Source organism: Cinclus cinclus, chromosome 26 (assembly GCF_963662255.1).
Source record: "Cinclus cinclus chromosome 26, bCinCin1.1, whole genome shotgun sequence".
Taxonomy (NCBI): domain Eukaryota; kingdom Metazoa; phylum Chordata; class Aves; order Passeriformes; family Cinclidae; genus Cinclus; species Cinclus cinclus.
The window spans coordinates 6968114-6979199 of NC_085071.1; the positions used below are offsets into that span (position 1 = coordinate 6968114).

The window sequence follows — 11086 nt, forward strand, 5'->3', positions numbered from 1 at the left end:
ACAGCATTTTCCAGCATGCACTCCCCTCCTCCCCAGTGCTCCCAGTTTCAGCCATTCCAACCCCCCTGGGTTACGCAGCCCCACTTTGGCAGCTCTTGGCTCCAGCTGGTCCTTCACAGGCAGCAAGTTCTGCCCAAACCCCTCAGCCACACAGAACCTGCTCTGGCCTCAGCCAGGATAAGAAATGATCTTGCGACCCTCCCCACCCATGACAGAAACATTTTCCTCTTCAGACATTCCCCACTCAAGCTCTGGGCAGTCAGCCCCCGCAAAAAAATAATTAAGGTTTACAGTACAGTTGTGTTTATATTGTTACAGGCACTTAAACAGGATTCTTTGGTCCTTCAAAGGAATTAGCCACTCTGGCTTCTCTTGGCAGAAACCACAAGTTTGCACACCCATAACACCTCCTGCACTAAAAAAAAAAAAAACCAAAAAAAACAACCATAATTCAGATCCATTTCAGGGCAGTGCAGCTCTACCTTAGCGTAATTCTACAGTCTCCCCCACACACCCCCACCCACCCCACTGCCTCCACAATTCCAGAAGGAGTCATTTCCATAACACTGCACTTCCCATCACAGTGTACAGCAGACAAGCTTCGCTCCAACAATCCCAGGAACGAAACACTCAAGCAAGAGTCCAGGAAGTTTCCTTTTGTTGCAGTTCTAGGAAGGTCGGTAGGTTTTATTTTGTTCCCCCTGCCCACCCTCCCAACCCCCCCAAGGCAAGGAAATACCTTGGAGGACAGACCCTGGAGCTCAGTTACAGGGAAGCCACGTGGGGTAGGACTGATTGCAAGGCAGGAAGGGCTGCACGTGGGTCACGTAGTAGTTGAAGTTTATTTCACTGACGTAAGGGGCTGGCTGGTAGTAGCAGGTAACGTTTGTGACGGTGGGGATGATGTTCTGCTCAGCCAGGACCCTCACAGCCAGCATGGCAATGAGGTTCAGGGTCTGCCTCCTCTCGTGTCCCATGAGGCAGACCGTGCTCTCGTTGACCACCCTGTGCAGGGTCATCAAATAGTCATACCTGCTGCCCTCCATGCCCACGAAGTGGCTCTGCAGGTAACACTCCAGCTTGCGCAGCTGCTCGCCGATGTCGGAGAAGTCTATGAAAAACCTGGAGCACATGTACCTCTGCAGGGCCTTCATATCCACCTCTGACTTGGGCTTGAAGCCCCTGACCAGGAGGTTGCAGTACTTGAGGAGCCCCCCGCCCCGGATCTCCTCGGGGTTCCTGGTGGCGATGACGCGGTGCCGCAGGTGCTCCATGGCCTCCTGGAAGTCTCCGTACATGCTCTCCCCGGTGACCGTGGGGTGGAAGCTCTCGGCCATGGGGTTCTCCGAGCACTCCCCGAAGAGCAGGAGCGAGTCCAGGATGATCTGGAAGGAGTCCACGCTGAACTCGAACTGGCGCCGCAGAGAATCCACGAACTTGAGCTCCACGTTCTTGCCGCTGTTGTTGGACAGAGAGATGAGGCTCCAGCGGTCGGTCTCGTTGCACACCTTCACCAGCTTCTGCACATAGGCCTCCTTCAGGGTCATGGGCGTGATCTTGTCCTTGTTGACGCCTTCGGGGAGGAAGTCCAGCAGGCAATCCATGACCACGTCTTTAACCAGCTGGAAAACGTCTTCAGTCTTCAGATCCACCCCGAAAATGAGGTCCAGGTCCTTGTAGCCCAAGCCACTGTCCTGGTGCAGGACGTGGCTGGCTGCTGAGCCGTTCAGCCTGACGTTGTGCACGGTGATTCCTTTCTTCTGCAGGCGGCTACGGACAACCTGGGACGGAGACAGAGTCAGTGAGAGGCCGGAGGGAATTCTTTGGAGCAGCCTGGGGACAGGAGGATTCACTCCCAGCGCTTATTTGGGTCACTCCAGTGCAAGACACTCAAATAAAAAGCTAATCCATCGGAAATAGGTCACTTTGGAAGGCATCCCGAGTCCTGCCAGCAGCTGGGGGTGCCTCTCCTTCACTTATTCCCTGGCATTAGAGATCTGACTGCACATGATCAGCTGCTCTGCTTCCAGTGCAGTGTCTGACCTGGACAGGCTTCCCAGCCCTGTTTTTTGGGGTGGTCTCTGCCCTCTCCATCCCCTCCCAGTTCCAGTGACCAAGCCAAGACCAGCCAACCCCACAGTGACCCCAAATGAGAGGTGGCAGCACAGTCTGCAGCAGTTCCCGTGGATTTAATCAGGGTGGCTCACTCCTTTGAGCCATCCCTTTGGCCTGTCAAGATCCATTAAAGGCAAATCAAGATGCCAGAGCAGCTCAAAGGCCCCAGCCAGGCGTATGCAAGTTCATGTCCCAACTAGTAAGTGTATCCTAACAATTTCCAGTGTGTCAGAGCTTCGTGCTGAGCTTGGCATGCTATCAAGCACAAGAGGCAGCTTTCATCTTAGGGGTGTTACTCCGGTGATTTTAATGCTGCCTGCCCAGTCCTGGCACACCCAGCAGCCCCTCCAAAGCTTTGTTCATTTACAGGGAAGCTGAATCACCTGCCTGATTACTTAACAAGCAGGAGGCTAAAATAACCCCCAAGACCATAAAATAAACTATCTGGAGACCAGCTTATAATTTGAGTTTAACTCAGCTCAAAGATCCCAAGAAGATTAGGTTTGCACCTTCCAGCAGAAGCTCTTCCCATGTCTCATCCTGCTTTCGTGTTCCCCTGCAGACATTTCCCATTTTCCTGGGAGTCCCAACCAGCCAGCCTAGAGCAAGGCCATGGCTTAAAAGAGCCAAAGCTTGGGACACAAATGGACAAACGGGATCACCAAGAGCCAGTCTGGCTGGGCCCTTCAGCCCCGTGAGCCTGCCCTAGTTTGAGGGGCCCCACAAACTCCCAAAATGTGAATTTAAATTCAAAGCTGTCTCACAAGGGCCAAACCCTCTTGGATGCTGTGGGCCTGAGCAGTTGTGGAGCAGATCTGAAGCAGTTCTGGTCTCAGCAGGAGTAGAACTGCCCCTCCATGGGTTTTGTTTGGAAGGAAGAACTCACAGAAGGTCAGGGACTGCAGCATGAAACCCTCATCACATCCCAGGCACAACATCACCAGCAAGTTCTGCTGCCTTGGCAAAAGCACCCCAGAACAAACCCAGTGGTGTTTCCACACCTGGGAGGCTGGCAGGGCTCTCCAGGCAGCTTCCCTGGTGGTGCTTCCCCCCTGTCCCTGCCATGGGACTGGCAGCCCGGCTCGTGGCCAAGGCACTGGTGACAATCACATGGCAGGCAAGAGTTAACCCCAGATCCCCAGCACACACAGAGAAATAAGCTGTTTTCCAAGGCAGATAGTTTGAAAAAAAGTGAATCTGCTCCTAGATTAACACAGGGCTATTCCCCAAAAGGAACAAACACCACACAGGCAACCCAGGGGAGCTCCTGGCCTGTGCCTGGTGCCAGCTGGAGTCACTCACCCAGGGCACAGCTCCAGCACTGCTCGTGGAGTTAGAGAGTTCTGTGCTCTCAGGCTTTGAGAGACAAGATATAGGTCACAAAGTGCTAGGTGCAGAGCTGGGCCCAGTGCTTGGAGAAGATCTTGTTCCAGATTAATTTCCTAACCCCAAAGAACACCTGCTTAACCCCTTTCTGGGCACGGCTCAGGACCTGCAGCATTCCAGAGCCATAAGCTCCAAGCTTACTCGAGTTCCCCAGGTCTGTCTGTGTGAGATATATTTGTGAGATCTACTCAGAAAACAGTGGTGGAAAAAAAAAAAAAAACGATTTTTGAGTGAGCCTTGTCCCAAATCATCCCAGAAATCTCCAACCTGCAAAGCAGCAGCGAGCAGAGCACTTTGCCCTTCCTTGAGAGCTCCTACCCACCAACCTCCACTTGGAGCTCATCCCCCCTAGCTGCAGGCAGTGGGCTCAGGGCTGCATTTTTCCCCAGGGGATTGGATATTTCCAGGGTTAGGCAGCTGCTGACCTGCTTCCCAAAAGAGCAGCTCACCTTCCATGTGGTTGGGATAATTGACTGTGACAGCCAGGCAGGAGCAAATCCTGCAGCGTCCTGACCTGCTGCTTCCCCCCTCCCACAACAACAACAACAGGATAAATAACTGCCTTTTGGGTTACTGGTTCCAGCTTAGTCAGCCCTAAACACAGGGTCTGCCAGTACAATTACAGCCCTCACTTATCCCGTGTCTGGAGCTGCTGCTGGCAGCCCCGACACCGCATCATGGCACCAGGGAGGAATATTTGGAATATGCTGGAATATTTGATGCTGCTCAGTGCCGTGGTGCTGCCCCAGCATCCTGCCCGCAGCTCTCATCTGCCACTCAGCTCGGAGCAGCCAAAACCCAGCGCTTCTGCCCCCGACAGGAACTCGAGGAATCCCAAACCAGCCTTTCAAATGTCACCTTTCCATCTCCCAGGCTTAACTCTAACTCTTTCTCAAGCAGCCAAAGCTCCAAATTCCCGGTTATTGTGAAAGCCAGTTGGGTCTTAGCACCGTGAATAGGCTTTTTAATTAGAAGCCAACATGCCCGATTTTACATTTGATGAGTCATTACTGAGGAATGAAGTCGCCTCCCAAATATGAATATGCATCAGCTCATTCGAGCTACATTGCTAGTTTAATATTAAACACAGTTATTACTTGATAGTTAAACTAAGAGGAGCTCGTGAACAAGCTGAAGCCTGGGGCAGGCTCTGGAGGATTCGGCCAGGGGTGCCTAGAAATCAAAGGACACGGACATTTGATCCGGCCTTTGAATTAATAACTCTGCCTCTTCCAACACGAGCCCAACATGTCCACCAGCACGAAGCCATTTCGTGGAAGCAGCTCCAAAAAAAGCCACTTCTGCCCTGGCCACACACATTTCACTGCTTTTTAGGGCAACAAATTAACCCAAAAAGAAGAGGAACAAGGCAAGAGAAAAGAAAGCAAAGCAGGATGGACGGCACAAGCTGCAGTAGCTCCCTCCAGCCTCGGGCATTGCTGCTGTGGCTGCCGGCAGGGGCCAGCCCCGGCAGGACCCCCAGAGTGGGGAGCGGGGCCAGCTGAGCACACAGCACCCCAAAACTCCCAAATCCCCCTGGAGCAGCCAGGCCAGGCCGGGCAGGACTCAGGGCAGCCCGCTCTGCTGGAAAGGTGCCCCGGCCCACGGCAGGAGGCCGGAACGAGATGCTTCACCCAAATTCCAAACCTGCCAGGAGCCAAGCAGCAGTTCGGGACGCTCAGTGGGATTTCTGGGGGTGTCCCGTGCAGAGCCATGGCCGGATCCTTGTGGGGTCCCTCCAGCTGAGGATATTCCCCGCTCTTTAACGCCCGTTCCGAACCGTTCAGCGGCTGCCCCGCACCGGCCGCTCTGCGGGGGGAGGCCGAGGGTGCCGGGCCGGGCTGGCCCGGGGCCCGCCGGGCCCGTTTATCGCCGCCTCAGCACTTTTATTTTCTGCCTGACCCCCGGCGGAGCGGGGCAGAGTCCAGCGCGGCCCCCGCGGTCCCGCTCACCTGCACGATGGTGCGGGGCCGCACCGACAGCGTGGGGAAATTGCCTCGGCCGTGGATGGGCACGGCCTCGCCCAGGATCTGGTCCAGCCGCTGCACCTGCTCCCACGTCAGGACGCTGAAGCGGCTCCCGCGCTGCTCCGCGCCGCCCGCCGCGGGCCCCGCCGCCGCCTCCAGCATCGCCGCCGCCGCCTCAGGAGCCGCTCACCCGGAAACCGCCCGGAAACCAGCCGGAAGTGCCGGGTGCGGAGGGGGAGCGGGAGGAAAATTTAAAAATGGAGGGGGAAAGGAAGGGGGGGGGGGGAAAAAACAAAACAAAAAAAAAAAAAACCTCCCCGAGTGGCGGCTGCGCGGGGCGCGGCGGGAGCGCGGTCGGTGCCCGCAGGGACTCGCACAAATCCGGGCCCGGCCGCCCCCCGCCCGCCACCGGCTCCGCCGAGCGCTGCGCCCGCCAGCGCCCCGCCGTGCCTTATATAGACCCGCGCCGCGCCCCATTGGCTCGGCCCCCCGCCAATCCCGGCCCGAGCTCGCGCCCAGTGGGAGGAGCGCAGCTGGACTGGGGCCAATCGGAGCCGCGATGAGGCGAAGGAGGCGGGACCGGATCGGGGCAGCCCCGCCCCCGCGGCGCGCGGGAATCCCGGCGGTGATTGGCGGGCCCGGGGTGGCCCCGGGGGTCCCTCTGGTAGCCAGCGGCGTCCCTCGGTGTCGCACGGGGTCACATTCGGGCCACAGCCGTGCCCTCTGATGTCCTGCTGGCTCCTTTGGTGCCCCACTGCTGCCATTCGATGCGCTGTCGGTACCCTTGGATATCCCACTGGTATCCCATCCACGCCCACTGATGCCCCGTGATCCGATGCCCCAGCGATGCCCCATTTATACCCTGGTGCCCCACAGATGTCCTGTGATCCGATGCCCCAGCGATGCCCCATTTATACCCTGGTGCCCCACAGATGTCCTGTGATCCGATGCCCCAGCGATGCCCCATTTATACCCTGGTGCCCCACAGATGTCCTGTGATCTGTTTTCCCAGTGGTGCCCATAAATGCTCTGCAAGTTGGCGCCCCATTGATTCTACCTGGAGTGATGTCCCACGGTCTGACACCCCATAGATGCCCCATGGTCTGTCACTCCACGTCTCAGTGTCCCCATCCTGACACCCCCAGCTCTCCCAGGTCCCTGTCCATGGCCAGCAGAGTCCCCAGGGCCCCCATCTGCCAGCTCTGGCACCCAGGGGGACACAGGGTCACACCCTGCGGTCATGGAGCTCCAGGAGCTCAGACCCAGCCCCTAAATCCCAGAGCGTGGCCCAGCTCTCGGCTGAGCCACCACCTCCTCCTGGGGCCAGACGTGTCCCCAGCCTCTGGCCTCCCATTTGCCTTCATCCCAACAGTTCCCATCCCTCTGCAGTGCTCATTTCTCTGCAGCGTTCCACCCTGCAGCCATTTCCAGCAGGGCCCTCCCTGCTGAGCTGGTGCCCCGCGGTCCCGGGGATGGACGGAACAACTCGAGCTCCACACCTGCAGTGGCGACTCCCATTTCCCTGGTTCCTACTTGGAGCTGAGATCCATCCTTAGAAGCCACGAGTCCCGCTGGGAGATGAGCCAGTGCTGATTTGTTTTTAGACCCTTGCACGGTTTTATTGCAAGAACTCCCCTGAAAACTCCCAAACATCCACCCTGGGACTTTCCACCTCCAGGAAGGCACTGCAGAGCTCTTCCAAGATGCAAAGTCTGTCTCGGAAGTCGAGGTCTCTGCCACATCCCAAGGGTTTGCTGCTGGGAACTGGAGCAGGCTGCAGAAAGAGGAACTGGGGGAATTGGGGAGTTCAGGAGCATCCACAGTTGGGGTTGGAGGGGAGAGAAGGGCAGTGGTGTCCTGAGCCCTGATTCCCTCCGAAATCCTCCCCATTCCCTGATGCACTGACAGCCAGAAGGGCCCCAAGGGGAGCTGGAGCGCCCTGTGCCGGGGTCCCCGTGTGGGATGCTCCTCCTGCTGTGGGGTTTTGCTCCCTGGCTTCCACCCATGTCGCTGCGTGACTCCATCAGGCTTCTCCACCAGGATTAAAATGCTCCTGGGTGCTCCCTGTGAGGCTCCAAACTGGGGCACAGCACAAGGGGAGCCCTGCCGGAAAGTGATTTTCCAAGGAACTTGATTAAAAAATCAGGCAGCTGCCTCTCATTGCAAAACCCTTTTGATGTTGCCACCAGAAAAGCTGGATCAGGAAAGGTTTCCCAAGAGGCTGAGAGAGGCCAAATGGCTTTAGGGATCAGGATCCATCCAGCCGGGGGATTCAGCAGGAGGAAGGGCTGGTTGGGGGCTGAGCACCCCATGGATGTGGGGCCTGGAGGACCCCCAGCTTGGCAGCCCCGGACGGTGGGGCAGGATCCAGACATGGAGATCGCAGGGACAAGATGCTGCAGATCGTCCTGGGATGAGCTGGGATGGGCTCTGGGCTGCCCGGGCCGAAGGGGACAGACGCGCTGCTGGCTCCGGAGGAAACCTGGGCCCACTGGAAGGAGCTGAGGGACGGGCTGAGCCTCTCGTTAACCTCCATCACCGAACCATTATCCCAGAGAGCGGCCGGCAGCGAACCCGCGCTGGGAATGGCACCGGGGCCGTTCCTTCCAGCTCAGCCAGGGCCGGCCCGGCCTTTATTCGTTTGTTTTGCTGGCAATTAAAGAATAATCATCGTCTTGGGGTGAAACGCGGGCGGATCCTGCCTGCCGCGGGTGGCACGAGGGTGGCAGAGCCCCTTCGGAGTGGGGCAGGGGCTGGGCAGGGGAACGGCGGCTCGGGATGCCGTGACCCCACTTGCCCCACGAATCTGGGGTTGGCAGCATCCCGGGGCTGCCCCACGGACACTGCTCCGTGCCCCGGGGAAATCAGCCCTGGCGGAGCCGGAACGCGCCCCGGCGTGCGCGGGGGAGCAGCGGGGGCACGGGAAGGAGCGGGTGGGGGGCAGAGCTGGAGCCCCCCGGGCTGAGCTGAGCCCCTCGGGGCGCTGGGGACCTTTGGCAGCCCCGGTGGGCGAGTGGGGGGGGGGGGGGGGGGAACTGGCTCAAAGGAGCTGGAAGAGCTGCGGGATCGGGGCAGTGGGTGAAAGTGTCTCCAGCCGGGAGGCGGAGAGACCTCGGGGACTCCGTGACGCTCGTGGGACCGGCTCCGTCCCACTCGGCATTCCGCAGGGCGTGCGCCAACTCCCTGAGCAAGCAGCAGGGACCAAGCCCTGCTCCCGGAGCCACCGACGTCACGCAGCATCGCCCCGGGGGACAGCAGCGCTGCTGTCGGGGTGGGGGCATTCCGGCTCCCCGCTGCCACGGCAGCGCCCTGGCACCGCCGCCGTGCTCACGTCAGCCGTGTCCCGGGCTGTCCCTGTCCCTGTCCCTGTGTGCCCGCGGCAGCTGGCACCGTGCGGGCGCTGCCTGCTCCACGCACGCAGAGCCACCGCTGTGCGGGGCTGCCCCACGGAGACACGAACTGTCCCCAGGGAGACACGAACTGTCCCCAAGGAGACACGAATTGTCACCACGCAGACACGAACTGTCACCACGCAGACACGAACTGTCCCCAGGCAGATTCCAGCCACCACCGCCAGGCAAACACGCACTGTCCCAGGCACAGGTGCTGCTGTCCCCGCACACTCGTCACCGTCCCCACTCCCACGCTGCCATCCCCACGCATATGCCCGTGTCCACGTGCCCGCTGTGGGTTTAAGAGGTGGAGTCCTTCTCCACGGCCGTGTCCAAATCCTCCCTCGGCAAACAGAGTTCCTGGACACCTCCCAGTCACTCGAGTTCACTGTCCAGCCCCGCTCACTCCCACACAGCCCATCCCACAGGTGCCACCACTGCTCGCTGGTCACCCGTGTCCCTGGGCAGTGCCACCACCTCCTGTGGTGGCCACAGTTGTCCAGAGAGCTGTTTTTACCCGTGCTGGCCACAGCAAGGCTGGGTTTGGCATTGTGAGTGCCTGCTGCACGGCATGAGGGGTGTCACTCTGCTGCCACTCTCTGCTCTCAGCCTGTGGTCCCTGTGCCACCACCCCGGACCCCCAGGCTCGGCCACGTCCCATTCTGGAAAGGATGATGAGCGATGCCGCCGGAGCGGGGCCACCCGGGAGGCGCTGAGATGAAAGGGAGCGCAGGGTGTCATTAGTGCAGGTGACACAGAGCTGGGGAATGGCCCCTGTCACCTCCGCCAGCTGCTGCAAACTGCTGCCCGGGGAGTGGGGATGGGGGACACGGCACCGCCAGGCTGTGGGGACAGCGACACAGAACAACGTGGCACCAGCACTGATGTGGCCCCCCCTGAATCTCCCCTGGGGTGTCACTGGCTGGGGACATCCCTATCCCCTGGCATCATGACCTGTGTGTCCCCCGGCTCGGTGGCTTCCCGGTGACACCACGTGCTGTTTTTCTTGGCATGACTTGTGCCTTTACAGAGTGGCAGGGATGACCCATCTCAGGGCCACTAATTTGGGCCTGGCAGGGAGCACAGCCGCTCCCTCACTTTGGGTTTTTGGGCCCCAGGTGATACCTGAGTGCAGCTGCAGGCGGTGACAGCTCCAGGACACCCTGTCCCATCACTGGGAGAGCCAGGAGCTCTGCTCTGGAGGCTGCTGAGCCTGACTCGGTGACTCGGGAGTGATTTCATGGGTGTTTCGAGGGTTCTCAGTCCTTGCTGGGGCCATGGCGACGGTCTCTCCTGCCACCCGTTGCACCCCAGGTTTCGTGCTGGACCACAGAGGGAAACTGAGGCACAGGAAAGCCCATCTCCTGCCTGGGGCTGCCGATCTTTAACCCTCATTAACAGGGGCTGTGGAAGGGGCATAAACACCACGGCACACACGTAGAAGGACAAAGTCATCCTGCTCAGACCCCCTTTTCTCCCAGTCCGTGGTGCCACCACCAAGGTCCAAGCATGTTTTGGGTGGGAGAGGGGGATATGGAGCACGGGGGAAAGACATCACTGCCAGGACCTTGGGGGACTCCCCTGGGGCCCATCCAGTCCCGGCCCCAGCCCCAGCACTTCGTGTGCTTTGGCAGTGGCCCAGCGGTGACAGCCCAGCCCTGGAGGGATCGTTAGTCCTCCCTCATTAAAAAAAATTACTCACCGTTTGAGACAGAAACAAGAATATCCTGGAAATGCCTCGGTTTGGGGAGTTCTCGCTCTTAAGTTATGACTGAAATCAGGCTGCAGGTGATGCTCCCCGGCACGTGGGCAGGTGAGTTACTTGGGCACTGCCTGGGGCTGCCATGCTCCTGTGGCTCCCTCCATGTCCTGGGTGGGCAATGTTCAGGGTGGGGAGAGTCCAGCACTTCTCGTGCTCGCAGCCCTGGAGCTGGAATGGCAAAGCCACTGCTCTCCCCCAGTGAGGATGGAGCCATGGCCTGGCTTTTCCTGCTCCTGCCAAACCCTCCTGTTCTGGTGTCCCCCCAGACCCTGTATGGGATGCAAGGGTGGCACCCACCAAACTGGCAACGCCTGCCCCACATCCCCAGCACCTCATCCTGCCCAGGGACCCCTCGGGTCCCCCCTGCTGGGGGTGACACAGCCGGGTCCCGCCCCAGGCCAGGGGTCCCTGGGGTTCAGGTATTTCGGGCAGGTGAGAGAGGCGAGCGCTGACGCTGCTGGATG

The 11086-nt window shown here is 59.4% G+C and overlaps 1 protein-coding gene across 1 annotated transcript; it reads right to left on the reverse strand.

The window, feature by feature from the left end:
- Positions 1 to 761: 761 nt before the first annotated feature.
- On the reverse strand, positions 762 to 5745 carry TENT5B (terminal nucleotidyltransferase 5B). Its single transcript, XM_062508879.1, has 2 exons — positions 5454 to 5745; positions 762 to 1781 (listed from the first exon to the last, which is right to left on the reverse strand). The coding sequence occupies exons 1-2, from the start codon at positions 5628 to 5630 to the stop codon at positions 762 to 764; spliced, it is 1197 nt and encodes a 398-aa protein (XP_062364863.1). The 5' UTR covers positions 5631 to 5745.
- Between the last annotated feature and the right edge of the window lie 5341 nt (positions 5746 to 11086).